Raw genomic sequence first — 18,050 nt, 5'->3', positions numbered from 1 at the left:
GGGCTCCAACCCAGGATAGAACAAGTAGCCAAATTGATTAGAGGATTGTGCCTGGGCAGGAATTGCATACTCTCACTGTGATTGCCCGACACTCTCAGGTCAATTGGAAACGTAGTGTGGGTGACTCTGCCAATTTAGCGCCCCTCCAACGCTCTGACGTCCATGGGAATGGAGAGGGGTTGTGTGGGGATTCCCAGCTCCGACACCAGGGTAGCGTCCATAAAGCTCTCGTCGGCCCCAGAGTCAATGTGCACCCGGAGAGATTTGGACCGGTCACCCCACAACAGGGTAGCATGGAGAGGGGTACGAGCAATGGAAGGTGGGAAACTCCGCTCACCAGCGTACTCGTACCTACTTGATGAGCATGGGTTTTTAACGGGCAGGTAGCTAAGAAATGTCCCGTAGCTCCACAAAATAGACAGCTCTGAGTGTTAAGTCTGTGTAAGTGCTCAGCAGGAGACAATCTAGCCCCGCCCAGTTGCATGGGCTCCGAAGGAGCCGAGTCGGCAGTCCTCTGTGATTCCCGAGAGAACTCGGGTGACATCGGGTTCACTCTGACATGTAGACTTCGGGGGTTTCCGGGATTCCTCAGAGGCGAGGTGGGAATCGAGGGCGAGCGAGGGCGAGCGAGGGCACAGATTCCCTCTCCCTCTTACATTCTCATAGCCGCTCATCGATCCGGATGGTCGAGTCGAGGTCCATGGGCAGCGAGCTCATCTTTGATTACCTCCGATAATCTGTGAAGGAACATGTGGAACAATGCTTCCGGGTTCCAGGCACTCTCAGCCATCAACGTGCGAAAATCCACTGCGTAGTCTGCTACACTACGGGATTCTTGACATAGCAGCCTACAGGACGGCAGGCAGGCTCGGGGTCAGGGCAGGCAGAATGGTTAGAACCTGGAAAACTAGAAAATAAACACTTGAGAAACAGGAAAACGGGAAAGCACACTGGTAAGACCTGACAAGACAAGACGAACTGGCAAAAGTCAAACAGAGAACACAGGTATAAATGCACTGGGGATAATGGGGAAGATGGGCGACACCTGGAGGGGGGTGGAGACAAGCACAAAGACAGGTGAAACAGATCAGGGTGTGACAAGAACAATTTCAGAATATTCGGGATCAATGAAAGAAAGCCATCTAAATACACTGCTCAAAAAAATAAAGGGAACACTTAAACAACACAATGTAACTCCATGTCAATCACACTTCTGTGAAATCAAACTGTCCACTTAGGAAGCAACACTGATTGACAATACATTTCACATGCTGTTGTGCAAATGGAATAGACAACAGGTGGAAATTATAGGCAATTAGCAAGACACCCCCAATAAAGGACTGGTTTTGCAATTGGTGACCACTGACCACTTCTCAGTTCCTATGCTTCCTGGCTAATGTTTTGGTCACTTTTGAATGCTGGCGGTGCTTTCACTCTAGTGGTAGCATGAGACGGTGTCTACAACCCACACAAGTGGCTCAGGTAGTGCAGCTCATCCAGGATGGCACATCAATGCAAGCTGTGGCAAGAAGGTTTGCTGTGTCTGTCAGCGTAGTGTCCAGAGCATGGAGGCGCTACCAGGAGACAGGCCAGTACATCAGGAGACGTGGAGGAGGCCGTAGGAGGGCAACAACCCAGCAGCAGGACTGCTACTTCCGCCTTTGTGCAAGGAGGAGCAGGAGGAGCACTGCCAGAGCCCTGCAAAATGACCTCCAGCAGGCCACAAATGTGCATGTGTCTGCTCAAACGGTCAGAAACAGCCTCCATGAGGGTGGTATGAGGGCCCGACGTCCACAGGTGGGGGGTTGTGCTTACAGCCCAACACCGTGCAGGACGTTTGGCATTAGCCAGAGAACACCAAGATTGGCAAATTCACCACTGGCGCCCTGTGCTCTTCACAGATGAAAGCAGGTTCACACTGAGCACGTGACAGACGTGACAGAGTCTGGAGACGCCGTGGAGAACGTTCTGCTGCCTGCAATATCCTCCAGCATGACCGGTTTGGCGGTGGGTCAGTCATGGTGTGGGGTGGCATTTCTTTGGGGGGGGCCGCACAGCCCTCCATGTGCTCGCCAGAGGTAGCCTGACTACCATTAGGTACCGAGATGAGATCCTCAGACCCCTTGTGAGACCATATGCTGGTGCGGTTGGCCCTGGGTTCCTCCAAATGCAAGACAATGCTAGACCTCATGTGGCTGGAGTGTGTCAGCAGTTCCTGCAAGAGGAAGGCATTGATGCTATGGACTGGCCCGCCCGTTCCCCAGACCTGAATCCAATTGAGCACATCTGGGACATCATGTCTCGCTCCATCCACCAACGCCACGTTGCACCACAGACTGTCCAGGAGTTGGCGGATGCTTTAGTCCAGGTCTGGGAGGAGATCCCTCAGGAGACCATCCGCCACCTCATCAGGAGCATGCCCAGGCGTTGTAGGGAGGTCATACAGGCACGTGGAGGCCACACACTACTGAGCCTCATTTTGACTTGTTTTAAGGACATTACATCAAAGTTGGATCAGCCTGTAGTGTGGTTTTCCACTTTAATTTTGAGGGTGACTCCAAATCCAGACCTCCATGGGTTGATACATTTGATTTCCATTGATACTTTTTGTGTGATTTTGTTGTCAGCACATTCAACTATGTAAAGAAAAAAGTATTTAATAAGATTATTTCATTCATTCAGATCTAGGATGTGTTATTTTAGTGTTCCCTTTATTTTTTTGAGCAGTGTATATTCATATTCGCCTCCATTCCAGCACCAATCGGTAGATTCAAAAAATACTCTGATCTTGTAGATTTAGGCTTAGGAAACTATTTATGAATCATAAAAAACAAGTCTGGAGAGCCTTTACGCACGAAAGTCAGAAAACGGTGGCTTGATTCAGAAAATTGCCTATTTCAGTTCTTCAACCCATGGTAATGTTGGAAGATTAGTGTACATAGAATTATAATAGGGAGAATAGTGTACAATAGTAGGCTATATAACCTTGTCTATTGCCTGCATCAACCATGGAACTGTGTGATGACACGGCCAAGTATTGCGCCATGCGTCGGGTTCAACCTGTTACGGCTTGGTCTGTGCTCCGCTCAATAACTATTTAATTAGCCTACATTACTTATTTTTTTTACTGTTAGTAATGATGCTCAGCAACAACCAAAACGGCCGTGACGGCATTTACAGAGGAAGCAAATGAAGGTAAACAAAACAATGTAAATAAATTGAACAATAATGTAGGTTACACCAACTGAAGGGATCGAACAGTAAATTGGTAGTTGAATATCTGTGGTTATTAGGCCTACTGACGGTCGATACTGATATTTAACATGATAGAAATTGGAGACAGAGAAAGTCGGGGGAGGCTATAATTAAGACATTCGAGAGTGCCCATCCCTGCAAGTTTAAAAAACTCCCTAGTCCTTGCCGATGACAAGCATACCCATAACATGATGCAGCCACCACCATGCTTGATAATATGAAGAGTGGTACTCTGTGATGTGTTGTGTTTGCCCCAAACATAACACTTTGTATTTAGGACATAAAGTTAATTTCTTTGCCACATTTTTTTTGAGTTTTTATTTTAGTGCCTTATTGCAAACAGGATGCATGTTTTTGACTATTTGTATTCTGTACAGGCTTCCTTCTTTTCATTCTGTCAATTAGGTTACTATTGTGGAGTAACTACAATGTTGTTGATTCATCCTCAGTTTTCTCCTATCACAGCCATTAAACTCTGTTTTGAAGTCACCATTTGCCTCAGATTGAAATCCCTAAGCAGTTTCCTTCCTCTCCAGCAACTGAGTTAGGAAGGATGCCTGTATCTTTCTAGTGACAGGGTGTATTGATACACCATCCAAAGTGTAATTATACTGAACAAAAATAGAAACGCAACATGTAAAGTGTTGGTCCCATGTTTCATGAGCTGAAATAAACGATCCCAAATGTTCCATCCGCACAAAAAGCTTATTTCTCTCAAATGTTGTGCACAAATTTGTTTACATCCCTGTTAGTAAGCATTTCTCCTTTGCCAAGATAATCCATGCACCTGACAGGTGTGGCATATCAATAAGCTAATTAAACAGCATGATCATTACACAGGTGCACCTTGTGCTGGGGACAAGAAAATAACAAGAAACATTCAGTTTTGTCACACAACACAATGCCACAGATGTCTCAAGTTTTGAGGGAGCATGCAATTGGCATGCTGACTGCAGAAATGTCCACCAGAGCTGTTGCCAGAGAATTTAATGTTCATTTCTCTACCATAAGTCGTCTCCAACGTCATTGTAGAGAATTTGGCAGTACGTCCAACCGGTCTCATAACCGCAGACCACGTGTAACCACGCCACCCCAGGACCTCCACACATCAGGCTTCTTCACCTGCGGGATCGTCTGAGACCAGCCACCCAGACAGCTGATGAATCTGAGGAGTATTTCTGTCTGTAATACAGCTCTTTAGTGGAGAAAAACTCATTCTGATTGGCTGGGCCTGGCTCCCAAGTGGGCAGGCCTACGCCCTCCCAGGCCCACTCATGGCTGCGCCCCTGCCCAGTCATGTGAAATCCATAGATTAGGGCCTAATGAATTTGTTTCTATTGACTGATTTCCTTATATGAACTGTAACTCAGTAAAATCTTTGAAATTGTTGCATGTTGCGTTTATATTTTTGTTCAGTGAAATAACTTCACCATGCTCAAAGGGATATTCAATGTCTGCTCTTCAAATCGCTGCCCTTCCTTGCGAGGCATTGGAACACCCTGTGGTTGAATCTGTGTTTTTAAATTCACTGCTCGACTGAGGGACCTTACAGATAATTGCATGTGTGGGGCACAGAGATTAGGTAGTCAAAAAAAATCAGAGTGAGTCCATTCAACTTATTAAGTGACTTGTTAAGAACATTTTTACTCCTGAACTTATTTGGGGTTGCCATAACAAAGGGGTTGAATACTTATTGACTCAAGACATTTCAGCTTTTTATTTTTTATTAGTTTGTAAAAATTTCAAAAAACCAAATTCCACTTTGACATTATGGGGTATTGTGTGTAGGCCAATGACAAAAAATATTTTTAAAAAGTCAAGGGATGTGAATACTTTCTGAAGGAACTGTAGTTCATATCAAATAAAAACACCGAACAATTACAAACCACTGATATTCGCTGTAAATGAACTAACATGACTTTTGAAAAACTTGTCTGATATATCCCTTTATAGGGGGAATTAGCAGAGGAATCTTCCATCCATTAGATTGAATAAATCCATCTCAATCTCAATTCATGTTAGGGATCATTAGTTGTATTCCTTGTTGACCTTTAACAGTTTGCCTGGTTGACCAAACATTATTAATCTGGCTTGTTAGCAGAGAAATTATGATAACGGAATTGGATAAGAAAAGAAACTGATGTATTTCTATCCACATGATGGAAGCAGCATGTACTGTATTTCATGTAAAAGTGTCGGTGGAAAACCCCCATTTATTCAGTGCCTCTGAGAAATGATACAGCACATACTTGTTACAAAAATAATGAATATCCACAGGTTCATACTTGTTCAGTCAAGACACAACAGTAGCCAAGATAGCCCCAGAAATTCAACAACAGGAGGCTAATACAAAGTGTCTTAATAAAATACATCCGAGTTTCCTCAACCATCACAGTCAGCAGTCACTTCAATAGGGATTAGCACAAAATTGAAACATTTTCATATCCGAATGGTAGGTTATTATGAACTGGATTTTCTTTTTTGATTAACACTTTCCATCAAATTTGTCTCAGCCTCTGCTTTAATGTTAAGAAAGACCTTATAACTTGTGTCTTGGATATAAACATGGCAAATTGTGTGTAGGCTATGTCCAATGAGGACATATAAAAGTTATCTTCACCAAATATAAAATGTCAAGTAAACAGTAAAGTTCTATATGGAATTTAAATAAATCATATTTATATTCACATTGCACATATTTGTGACCTGGTACATAACATTATTGCAATATTATTTTTACAAAAACAATTATCTTGGGAGCAGATATCAATTCACAATTTCTTATCAGAATCTCTTTTGACATGCATTTCTAAAACCACACATGCTTGCAACTTACAGTTTTCCATATTAGGTTAGGAAACTCACCCTTGCCTGTGTAAATGTATGAAATATTCTGTGACTGCTGACTACAATATGGGTTAGGGCATTTGACATTTGTTGTTACCTTTCCAAATCAAATTGTATGTTCTCATATAACTTCATTTCAAAATAAATAACTATTCTCTTCTTTAATTGTAAAATATTATTTAAGAGGTTTCCCCCTTAGTAAAGCACAAGCCTTAAATGAAATGAAAATAAAACAAAAATGTGGAAAACGGTACATAAAAATTGTATAGCTAATTGAATATACCAAATTTGAAGACAGCTTAAAAAGTAACATTGATAAAACCAGAAATAAAAATAAAAACAGACATATCATATACAATATATATTTTTGAATGGATACAATTAAAAATGCTGCCGCAGTTAGCTTCTCTTCTCTTGTTCAACCCCTTGGAAAATATGTGCCAATGCCCTAAGAAAACGGCAAACACCTCTATGTTCGACCCGTCTCTTTGGCATTACGGAAGGGATGAATTAGACAATGGCAAGCTTCTCTGCCAGGCAAGGAGCTGCAGACCCAGTTCGTAGGACGTCATGTTTTGGAGGCGTGGGAGGGAGGAATGAGCCTATTTGGACAATTGCATTGCGTTTACTAGGACCAAAGTAACAGGGACGTTTTTTTTCCTTATTTTTTGGAGTGAGAGAGATAGCTGTTCTCGATACACAGCACTATGTAGGAGCTAGAGCAGCTGCTGGGCGACTGTTGTAGGAGCTGGCCGGACTGCAGTGAGGATGCTAGGCCTGTCACTGCGCGGTCTCCTGCCCTCCATGTCTCGCAGTAGTTGTCTGTCTGGCGGTGACCCTCGCTGCTAGAGCCGTGCCAGACCATTTTCTCTGGCCTGAAGGGAAACAAATTGGAATAAAGTATGTTAATCACCTTAGGTACATCCCCTTTTTAGATACATTTTAAGAAATCTTTTCCAGTTAGCAGTAAAATTGTAATACAGTGCCTTCACTGTTGGACACTGCATGATGGCTTAAACCCTGGCATATCATACATACAAAGACTACCACTTAGCCTACCACACTTCATAACAAAGGAATTTTGTTTATTACAACACTCATTATAACTAATAAGAAAGTAACTATTTGCCATAAAAAGAAAGATACTGCACAAATAGACTGCCGATTTTAAAACACTTTAGAAAGTGTAATATTTCCTCTGTGTAGTGTGTGATAATATACAGTGGGGAGAACAAGTATTTGATACACTGCCGATTTTGCAGGTTTTCCTACTTACAAAGCATGTAGAGGTCTGTAATTTTTATCATAGGTACACTTCAACTGTGAGAGACTGAATCTAAAACAAAAATCCAGAAAATCACATTGTATGATTTTTAAGTAATTAATTTGCATTTTATTACATTACATAAGTATTTGATCACCTACCAACCAGTAAGAATTCCGGCTCTCACAGACCTGTTAGTTTTTCTTTAAGAAGCCCTCCTGTTCTCCACTCATTACCTGTATTAACTGCACCTGTTTGAACTCGTGACCTGTATAAAAGACACCTGTCCACACACTCAATCAAACAGACTCCAACCTCTCCACAATGGCCAAGACCAGAGAGCTGTGTAAGGACATCAGGGATAAAATTGTAGACCTGCACAAGGCTGGGATGGTCTACAGGACAATAGGCAAGCAGCTTGGTGAGAAGGCAACAACTGCTGGCGCAATTATTAGAAAATGGAAGAAGTTCAAGATGACGGTCAATCACCCTCGGTCTGGGGCTCCATGCAAGATCTCACCTCGTGGGGCATCAATGATTATGAGGAAGGTGAGGGATCAGCCCAGAACTACATGGCAGGACCTGGTCAATGACATGAAGAGAGCTGGGACCACAGTCTCAAAGAAAACCATTAGTAACACACTACGGCGTCATGGATTAAAATCCTGCAGCGCACGCAAGGTCCCCCTGCTCAAGCCAGCGCATGTCCAGGCCCGTCTGAAGTTTGCCAATGACCATCTGGATGATCCAGAGGAGGAATGGGAGAAGGTAATGTGGTCTGATGAGACAAAAATATAGCTTTTTGGTCTAAACTCCACTCGCCGTGTTTGGAGGAAGAAGAAGGATGAGTACAACCCCAAGAACACTATCCCAACTGTGAAGCATGGAGATGGAAACATCATTCTTTGGGGATGCTTTTCTGCAAAGGGGACAGGACGACTGCACCATATTGAGGGGAGGATGGATGGGGCCATGTATCGCGAGATCTTGGCCAACAATCTCCTTCCCTCAGTAAGAGCATTGAAGATGGGTCGTGGCTGGGTCTTCTAGCATGACAACGACCCGAAACACACAGCCATGGCAACTAAGGAGTGGCTCCGTAAGAAGCATCTCAAGGTCCTGGAGTGGCCTAGCCAGTCTCCAGACCTGAACCCAATAGAAAATCTTTGGAGGGAGCTGAAAGTCCGTATTGCCCAGCGACAGCCCCGAAACCTGAAGGATCTTGAGAAGGTCTGTATTGAGGAGTGGGCCAAAATCCCTGCTGCAGTGTGTGCAAACCTGGTCAAGACCTACAGGAAACGTATGATCTCTGTAATTGCAAACAAAGGTTTCTGTACCAAATATTAAGTTATGCTTTTCTGATGTATCAAATACTTATGTCATGCAATAAAATGCAAATTAATTACTTAAAAATCATACAATGTGATTTTCTGGATTCCTTCTCTCACAGTTGAAGTGTACCTATGATAAAAAATTACAGACCTCTACATGCTTTGTAAGTAGGAAAACCTGCAAAATCGGCAGTGTATCAAATACTTGTTCTCCCCACTGTATACACTTTTTGTTACATTTCAGGCCGAGGCTGGGGGGGATATGGACCAGTATTCAAGCTCTTGTAGGCTAAAGATACTGTTTGATGACAAGATATCACTCAAATTGGAAGAATGCTACATGGGACTGCTTCTCTGACTGAACTTCTATGGCTGTAGCTTGGCTTGCTAGCAAGCTTTGCTCTGACTAGCTTATTGAGCTGCAAGTTGTGGCTATTGCAATCTAGCTGCTAAAAGTTGGTATCATCTAAAAGGATGTTGTTAGCTAAGTAGCTAGTTAGCTATTTGTGTTTTAGCTTGCATACACAGAGCTGTCAATGTTTGCTTAGCAAAGACGTAAGTAAAAAACGTGCATAGCTAGCTACAGTATCTGTATTGTGGTCCTCTGTAGCTCAGCTGGTAGAGCACGGCGTGGGTTCGATCCCCGGGACCACCCATACACAAAAAATGTATGCACGCATGACTGTAAGTCGCTTTGGATAAAAGCGTCTGCTAAATGGCATATTATATTATTATTATTTATCTAAGTAGCCACCTTACCTCTTTAAACTATAACATTGGCAAACTCTTAGCTTGTCCCATTTGCAATTTACTAACTCACTGAGAATAGTTTGAAAAATTACGTAATTAAGTTGAACACCTCCCCCTAGCTAGCTAGCCAGCAACTAGGATTTTGATGCATTAGATGCACTTTGTAAACACACTTGTTATTTTGTTGTTCCGTGTCTGAGAAACCAACACTCACCATGCACTGTCCCTGAGGATATCTCTACCGTCAAAGGAGTAGATTGGTGCATTTTCCTCCATCCTCCCCTCAGTCTTGCTGAACATAGACTCCCAGCTATTAAACAGCACATGGTCCTAGAGGGAGAGAAAATATACACTCAGTGGCGAGTTTATTAGGTACACCCATCTAGTACCAGGTCGGCCCCCTCTTTGCCTCCAGAACAGCCTGAATTCTTTGGGGCATGGATTCTATAAGGTGTGTCCTTCAAATGTTGCTCAATTGGTATCAAGGGACCTAACTTGTGCCAGGAAAACATTCCCCACACCATTACACCACCACCACCAGCCTGTACCATTGACACCTGGCAGGATGGGGCCATGGACTCATGCTGCTTACGCCAAATCCTGACTCTGCCATCAGCATGAAGCAATAGGAACTGGGATTCGTCGGACCAGGGAATGTATTTCCACTCCTCAATTTCCCAGTGTTGGTGATCGCGTGCCCATTGGAGCCACTTCTTGTTTTTAGCTGATAGGAGTGGAACCCGGTGTGGTAGTCTGTTGCAATAGCCCATCCATGACAGATGAGTTGTGCGTTCCAAGATGCCGTTCTGCACACCACTGTTGTATTGCGCCGTTATTTGCCTGTTTGTGGCCTGCCTGTTAGCTTGCACAATTCTTGCCATTCTTCGACCTCTCTCATCAACAAGCTGTTTTTTGCAACAGGACTGCCACTGACTGGATGTTTTTTTGTTTGTCGCACCATTCTCGGTAAACCCTGTCGTGCGTTAAAATCCCAGGAGGCCGGCTGTTTTAGATACTGGAACCGGCACGCCTGGCACTGATGATCATACCACGCTCAAAGTCGCTTAGGTCACTCGTTTTGCCCATTCTAACGTCCAATCGAACAGTAACCGAATGCCTCGATGCCTGTCCGCCTGCTTTACATAGCAAGCCACGGCCATGTGACTCTGTCTGTAGGAGCAAACCATTTCCGTGAACGGGGTGGTGTACCTAATTTTGTTTGTCAGAGAAACAAGGATAAAATGAAAACCCATGGTAGCATTGCTTTACTTATTTGATGCTGAACAGTGTTGCATTGAAACAATCTCTAGAATTTCCTGAAATGGTAATGAAGAGGTTACTTCAATAAACTCAATGTCAATTCGGTGTCAGAAGTGGGATCCCAAAGTCTAGACTCATACTTTCTTTAGTATATGTTTACACACCTTGAGGTTTACGATGGGGAGGCTGTCTCTGTCGGACTTGCGAACGATGCTGTAGAGGTCCTGGAGCTTGGAGGACAAGAAAGCCCTGAAGGTGCCCTTCAGGCCCACAGCACGAGCCTGCTGGAAACACAGGAAGTCTGCCCCTCGAATGCCCCGCATGTTGCCCATTTGGGGCGTGTTCAGGGCGATCAGGTGGAGCTGAGCAGAAAACCCCCCAGATTTGAGTTATAAAAACAGCCTGGCTTATTTCTACACACACTATTTAGATGAGACCATTTGATAGATACATGCTTTCTCTGAAGGCACATTAAATGATGATAAAGGTACTCACTCCTGGCCCTGATGTGTGCACGTGACCGGCAGGCTGGGGAACAGGAGGGGGAACAGGTTGTCTCTGGGGTGTGATGGGATATCGGCTTTCGGGCTGGGTGGGATACCTGTTCTCAGGCTGCACGGGGCTATAGCGGCCATCTGTCTGAGGGGGGTACCTAGGGTTAGTCTGAGAGGGGTATCTGGGATCATACTGAGGGGGGTATCTGGGGTCGTGATTGTTGGGTTGAGCGGGCCTGGGGATCTCAATGGGCTGGCGAGGAGGACGCACGATGGGGTGGGTGGCAGCACCGCCTTGGGAGAATTGTTCAGCTCCATTGTTGGCCGAGTGGTCCTGGGATTGGGGGTAATTGACGACAGGGGGAGGCTGGACTGCCGCTACTTCGTTGTCCTGGAGATTAAGAGCAACAGTGATTAAGTAAGTGAAGTAAGCAAGCCTTGGACAAGTAAGCCTTGTCTGAGCCAGAATGGCCCATAGGGCAGGAGCCTTTCTCCTGATTCTGTAGCGTGAGGCAGCTTGATGTACAAGTACACCCCCTGAACAGGACACTAGTCTATCGCAGGGCCTTACCCCCAATCCATCTCCTTAATGCTGAGTGCCAAGCATAGAAGCATCGGGTACCATTTTTAGAGTCTTTGGTATGACTCGACTGGAGATCAAACCGCCATCCTTCCAATCTCAGGGCGGACACTCTAACCACAAGTAATTTGAGATGACAAGTCATCCTTGATTTTATGACTGACTTTGTTAATTCATTATTATCATTAGCTATTTATTAAATAAGTTGATACATAGTTTTTGCATTTGCATACAACTTACCAGATCTCTGTAGAAGGGACTGTAGTCACTGAGCTGGAATATAATAAGAATATGAAAAAAGTGCATGAAAAAAGTGCATGAAAAAAGTGCATAATCCTTTGTGCAGAGTACACTTTTAGTCCGCACTACATCTCCATCTCCTACCTTACTAACACGTCTCACATGAAAGAAAAATGAATGACTTTACCATGATTTGTCTGAATCCATCGCGGACTCGGATGTAGAGATCGGTTTTATCGACAATGTAGATGAGTGTGCCCTCCGACTGCCGCCTTGCAGTAGCAATCATGGTGTCGTAGGACCTCAAAACTGTCACCTGGGGAGACCAGTACATATTATAGTACATATACAAGACTGCAGGCATCAATCAGAAAAACAACCAGTGAATCTTAGTAGTTATGATGAATACATTCACTTTCAACCATAAAAAAAAACCCAACATCATGTAAAATACACCTTTACAATCTTTGCATCTGCTTTTTTTCTGAGGTCCTTTGCAATCACTCCACTGAATCCACATAACTGAAAACAGCAATCTCTGGTTTATGGAACATTACCACCTTTGGGCATGGTAGCCATCTAACAGAATGGTTAAACCTATGTCGAACCGTGAGATGACCACTTACCCCTGAGGTGTGACCAGGAGTTCCAGGTGGTCCAGCAGGTCCGGGGGGACCAGGAATACTAATAGCTGTGATGAAGAAGGAAATATAATGATGAGGATGATCACAATAAAATATCGCTGCTTCTTAGAGTGTCAAGCACGTTGTATACTATCCCAAGATTAGGTTAAGGAGTGTATGCAAGCCTACCGTTACTCCTTAATGTCCAAAGTCCAAGGACCATATGTTATGTTCAGAGGTAGACTGGCTCTGGCAGCCAAAACAGCCAAATACTCCATCAAAACGTGAATGGATTCTCAATTGCTATACGGTTCTAGAAACATAAAGCCCTTTCATATCACATCTAAATCATTTCACAAATGCAAAATATACACTTTCTGTATGTACACTGTTTTAACACAGTTGCTGCTAACAGTATTTTTCAGTAACACTTTTCTGGTGTCCTTCTTCCGTTATACACAGGTGTTCGGAGCCCGCTAGATAGCTGATTAGCACAGGTGGTTGCCTCTGTCTCCCTTAAACAAGTGCTGTAACATGGAAATACAATATGTCCATGTGGGAACCCTATAAAGGTGTGTAGTAATTTAACAATTTTTTTATTATTTATTATTTCTCACTGATATGAAAGTTAAGTTCCAAATGTTTCCAAAACCGTACCGCAAGAGAGACGTATTGACGTTTAGACAGAGCTTTGGGGCACCGTTGTAGCGTCGGTGCATTGCCCACGGCCGGCAGACATGATCGTGAATAGACATATGTTTAACATTACCATCTATGAATGGGCTAGTGGTGTACCTCACTCCATTCTACCACCAACGTAAAATGAACCTTGGGTGTATACCCTATTGAATAATGTATTTTGACATTGTGTTTGTCACTGGCTAGGAAACTCACGGTGGGTAGGTCTGTAGGCCCCTGGTAGTGAGTTGGACCCTGGGGGCCCGGGAGGACCTGGTGGGCCTGGGTTTCCTGGACGACCGTCGTAGCCAATCCCTGGGGAGCCTGGTGGGCCCTGGGGACCAGGAGGGCCCGTGATGGAATCTCCCTTTGGACCCTGTGATGAAAAATTGAGAAAATAACCTTTAACTTTACTTGTGCCCAATTTATTATAAGGCTCTCTTTCTATTGTTGTTAGGAAGATATGAGAGATATCGTAAGGAGTCTTAATGACTGATTTCAGGCTGTGACAAGTTCCTTTAAACAGGCATGATATGTATCTATACATATCGATTGTTGAATCGTACAGTTAATGTTTTATCATTTGACAAACACATATGCCAGGAGATGTGTGTTGACTAGTATTTTCCTAACAAATTCATATATGATGTAATGTCCTCTCAAGTTCTTACTCTAAGTCCTGGGTTTCCAGGGGGTCCTGGTGGACCTTGTTGTCCTCCGAAACGGGGGTCAAAATAGCCACCACTTGGCTCTCCCTTCTCCCCCTTCACACCTGTATCTCCGCGCTCTCCTTTCAGGTCATTCTGCAAAGAAAAAACAGCTATAAATGCTCTGTCCTGGCTTTATAGCATTATGTAGAATAATAGCATTGAGAATCTGGACTGGCAATAAAGGTCTCTTTACACCAAATCAAAGTGGTGAGAGAAATAAAAAGTCAAAATGGTTTGTTAAATGTGTTACGCCGTGTATAACTTCCATTTTTATAGTTTACTTCGCTACTTGAGTCTCTCTCCGCTCTCTCTCTCCATGTTGCTTTCCACAAAGACCTAGCCCCGCCCCCTCTCATTCAAGGAGTGCATTTGTTGTTCCTCGACCACGAGACGTTCAGTCTGCATGGTCAACGCAACACATGCAACAATGTTAATGACAACAATGCTGTTTTCACGTTGCACTAAAATCCACTAGCGTTCTATAATTACACTATTCATTTGTGTTTCTTACATCTGCAAACAGCTAGTTTGTCTTTTCTTAGCAAGTTAGGCCTAAATCTTGTTAGCCGCTAATTGTTAGCCGCTAATGCTAATCGCTAGCTAGCTAATACATGTATTGAGTCAGAGCAAACGTAATTAGCTATACAGCCTGATAATACCAGTGATGGTGTAGACCTAAATCAGAATGTTGTTTGTGCAACAGTATCTTCTAAATCATTGAGGAATTAAGCGAAGCAATCATATGTTGGCTACATGAAGTAGCTAAGAGAAAACATTGAATGTATATTATAGGGACCCCTAGGAAACACTTTTCAACACTTTGGATCCTACCCTGTCACAATAACTCCTTCCTGGCATTTTCATTAATTGTCATGTCAAACAACACTGTATTCAAAGTGCACACTATTATATTCTAACTATAGAATTAGAATAAACATTCTATTTCCATGATTCCAACAGTTACCCAAGTGTTTTGATCTAAATCGCAACTGCAACATTTGGTTAAAAATAAGGCCTAGATTGTTTGCCATATTGTGCAGCCCTACGCGGCAATGTGGAAATGATCTCAAATGAGTGCAGGAAATGCAGAAATGGATGAAATGCTGACAATAATTTTAGTTTTAGCTTGAATTGAACAGTATAAAACAATACATATGCATTCTTCAAGGCAAAACTGCTCCAAGTTGGATGGGTTCCACTGGAGTACAGCAATCTTTAAGTCATACCACAGATTCTCAATTGGATTGAGGTCTGGGCTTTGACTAGGCCATTCCAAGACATTTAAATGTTTCCCCTTAAACCACTCAAGCGTTACTTTAGCAGTATGCTTAGGGTCATTGTCCTGCTGGAAGGTGAACCTCCGTCCCAGTCTCAAATCTCTGGAAGACTGAAACAGGTTTCCCTCAAGAATTTCCCTGTATTTAGCACCATCCTTCATTCCTTCAATTCTGACCAGTTTCTAAGTCCCTGCCGATGAAAAACATCCCCACAGCATGATGCTGCCACCATGTCACACCCTGGCTCTGGGACTCTATTTGTTGAGCCAGGATGTGTTTATTCTATGTGTTATATGTCTATGTTGGGGGTTCTAGGTTGTCTGTTTCTATGTTTGCCTGTGTGACTCCCAATCAGAGGCAACGAGTGTCAGCTGTCGGCTGGTTGTCTCTGATTGGGAGCCATATTTAACTGTCTGTGTTTCACTTTGTGTTTGTGGGTTTTTGTTCCTTGTCGGTCGTTGTCACCGTGGACTTCACGAGTCGTTTATTGTTTTGGTTTTTGTGCTTTAATATAATAAAGTATGATGTTCGCTCAACACGCTGTGCATTGGTCTACTTCGCTTCAAGACGATCGTGACACACCACCATGCTTCACTGTGGGGATGGTGTTCTTGGGGTGATGAGAGGTGGAAATTCTATTTTAGATGGTGTCAGCATACTTATTTTAATTAATTTTGGAGTAGAATGTCCTTTTAAAAAGTCACCAGAACTGAGCTTCTGTCTTTCTACATAAAAATTATAGGAGTGGGACCCCCCCCCCTCTCTGCGACCTTTTCCCCCCACTGCTACACATTTTTCCAGAGGAAACACTGCGAGCTACTCATAAAGCAAATTTTGAACTTGTATTATTCAAAAACATAAAAACATATAGTCAAATATCATAAAAACATATAGTCAAATATCATACAAACATATAGTCAAATATCGCCATAGCGTCCAATTTGTTTTAAATACCGTGATATTATATTTTGGCCATATTGGCCAGCCCTAAACTAGACTGTGGAAAAGTACAGAATAGACAGTGGAAAAGTACAGAATGTTCAAAAAGGAACAGAGAATCTGTATATTGAGACACAAATAACTTATTCTTTATACATCTTCCATCCTAACAGTAGTCCTATTAATTGCAATACTTTCATACCTTGAATGTAAAAATGTCGAAGTTAGAGGCCACACCTGTAACAAAATGACAAAATATCACGATAAGCATACAGGTTGAATTGTAGCCTAAAGACAAAACAAAGTAGTTGTTATTATCCCTGTACTAACTGTGCTATATTGAGACATACGTCTTACCTGGCGGTCCTGTGAGACCTGGAGCTCCGGAATCACCTTTCTCCCCCTTTGTCGCTACAAAAACCAGAGAACATGTAAAAAAATATATAGATTGTAGAAAACAAATAAATATAATTTGTATCACTATTTTGTAATGGATGTCTGCACTACCCATGCCCAATGGCAGTCAAATGTAAATTTGTATGGGCTAATGGAATGGATCGTGATGTCTAAATTACAGCTTGACTGCGTTATTTGACGTTCCAGTTTTTCAGTTAATTCCCCAAATCTAGGTGCTTTTGATGAAAGCGTTAGCCTAATCTCTTGACAGTAGAGTGATCATGAATTCCGCTTTCTTCAATAGCTAAATCAAACTGAAGGTAGATGGGGAACGGTTTGTCTCCTTAAAGAATAAAAACTGTCTAACTCCTCATTTTGTTGACTGCTAGGTACAGTGCATTCGGAAAGTATTCAGACCCCTTCCCTTTTTTGTTACCTTATTCTAAAATGGATTCAATATATTTTTTTTTTCCATCAATCTACACACAATACCCCATAATGACGAAGCCAAAACAGGTTTCTATAATTTATTTCAAATAAAAAAACTAAAAATACCTTACTTACATAAATATTCAGACGCTTTGCTATGAGACTCGAAATTGAGCTCAGGTGCATCCTGTTTCCATTGATCAGCCTTGATGTTTCTACAACTGGATTGGACATGATTTGGAAAGGCACACACCTCCACACTGTCTATAAGGTCTCACAGTTGACAGTGCATGTGAGAGCAAAAACCAAGCCATGAGGTCGAAGGAATTGTCCGTACAGCTCCGAGACAGGATTGTGTCGTGGCACAGATCTGGGGAAAGGTACCAAACAATATCTGCTGCATTGAAGGTCCCCAAGAACACAGTGGCCTCCATCATTCTTAAATGGAAGAAGTTTGGAACCACCAAGACTCTTCCTAGTGCTGGCCACCCGGCCAAACTGAGCAATCGGGGGAGAAGGGCCTTGGTCAGGAAGGTGACCAAGAACCCGATGGTCACTCTGACAGACCTCCAGAGTTCCACTGTGGAGATGGGAGAACCTTCCAGAAGGACAACAATCTCTGCAGCACTCCACCAATCAGGCCTTTATGGTAGAGTGGCCAGATGGAAGCCACTCCTCAGTAAAAGGCACATGACAGCCCGCTTGGAGTTTGCCAAAAGACACCTGAATACTCTCAGACCATGAGAAACAAGATTATCTGGTCTGATGAAACCAAGATTGAACTCTTTGGCCTCAATGCCAAGCGTCACATCTGGAGGAAACTTGGCACCATGCCTACAGTGATGGCAGCATCATGATGTTTTTCAGCGACAGGAACTGAGAGACAGGATCGAGGGAAAGATGAACGGCAGAAAATACAGGGAGATCCTTCATGAAAACCTGCTCCAGACAGCTCAGGACCTCAGACTGGGGTGAAG

The 18,050-nt window shown here is 43.2% G+C and overlaps 1 protein-coding gene across 4 annotated transcripts in view; it reads right to left on the bottom strand.

Moving 5' to 3' along the window:
- Window positions 1–5,442: 5,442 nt before the first annotated feature.
- LOC121536085 (collagen alpha-1(XVIII) chain) overlaps window positions 5,443–18,050 on the bottom strand; it is a 178,093-nt gene continuing 165,485 nt past the window's right edge. For all 4 annotated transcript variants that reach the window (XM_045206536.1, XM_045206533.1, XM_045206534.1 and 1 more), the window contains 11 exons: window positions 16,606–16,659; window positions 16,451–16,485; window positions 13,994–14,125; window positions 13,539–13,698; window positions 12,648–12,712; window positions 12,209–12,337; window positions 12,022–12,054; window positions 11,203–11,592; window positions 10,872–11,069; window positions 9,662–9,777; window positions 5,443–6,977 (listed from right to left, as the gene is read on the bottom strand). In XM_045206536.1, the coding sequence (XP_045062471.1) occupies window positions 6,764–6,977; window positions 9,662–9,777; window positions 10,872–11,069; window positions 11,203–11,592; window positions 12,022–12,054; window positions 12,209–12,337; window positions 12,648–12,712; window positions 13,539–13,698; window positions 13,994–14,125; window positions 16,451–16,485; window positions 16,606–16,659 (1,526 nt within the window). In that variant the 3' untranslated portion in view covers window positions 5,443–6,763. The remainder of the gene's footprint in view (window positions 6,978–9,661; window positions 9,778–10,871; window positions 11,070–11,202; window positions 11,593–12,021; window positions 12,055–12,208; window positions 12,338–12,647; window positions 12,713–13,538; window positions 13,699–13,993; window positions 14,126–16,450; window positions 16,486–16,605; window positions 16,660–18,050) is intronic.

The sequence above is a fragment of the Coregonus clupeaformis genome, chromosome 23 (genome assembly GCF_020615455.1).
Source record: "Coregonus clupeaformis isolate EN_2021a chromosome 23, ASM2061545v1, whole genome shotgun sequence".
Lineage (NCBI taxonomy): Eukaryota > Metazoa > Chordata > Actinopteri > Salmoniformes > Salmonidae > Coregonus > Coregonus clupeaformis.
Note: the sequence above shows the minus strand (reverse complement) of the source record. Positions and strands in the feature narration are given on the sequence as shown.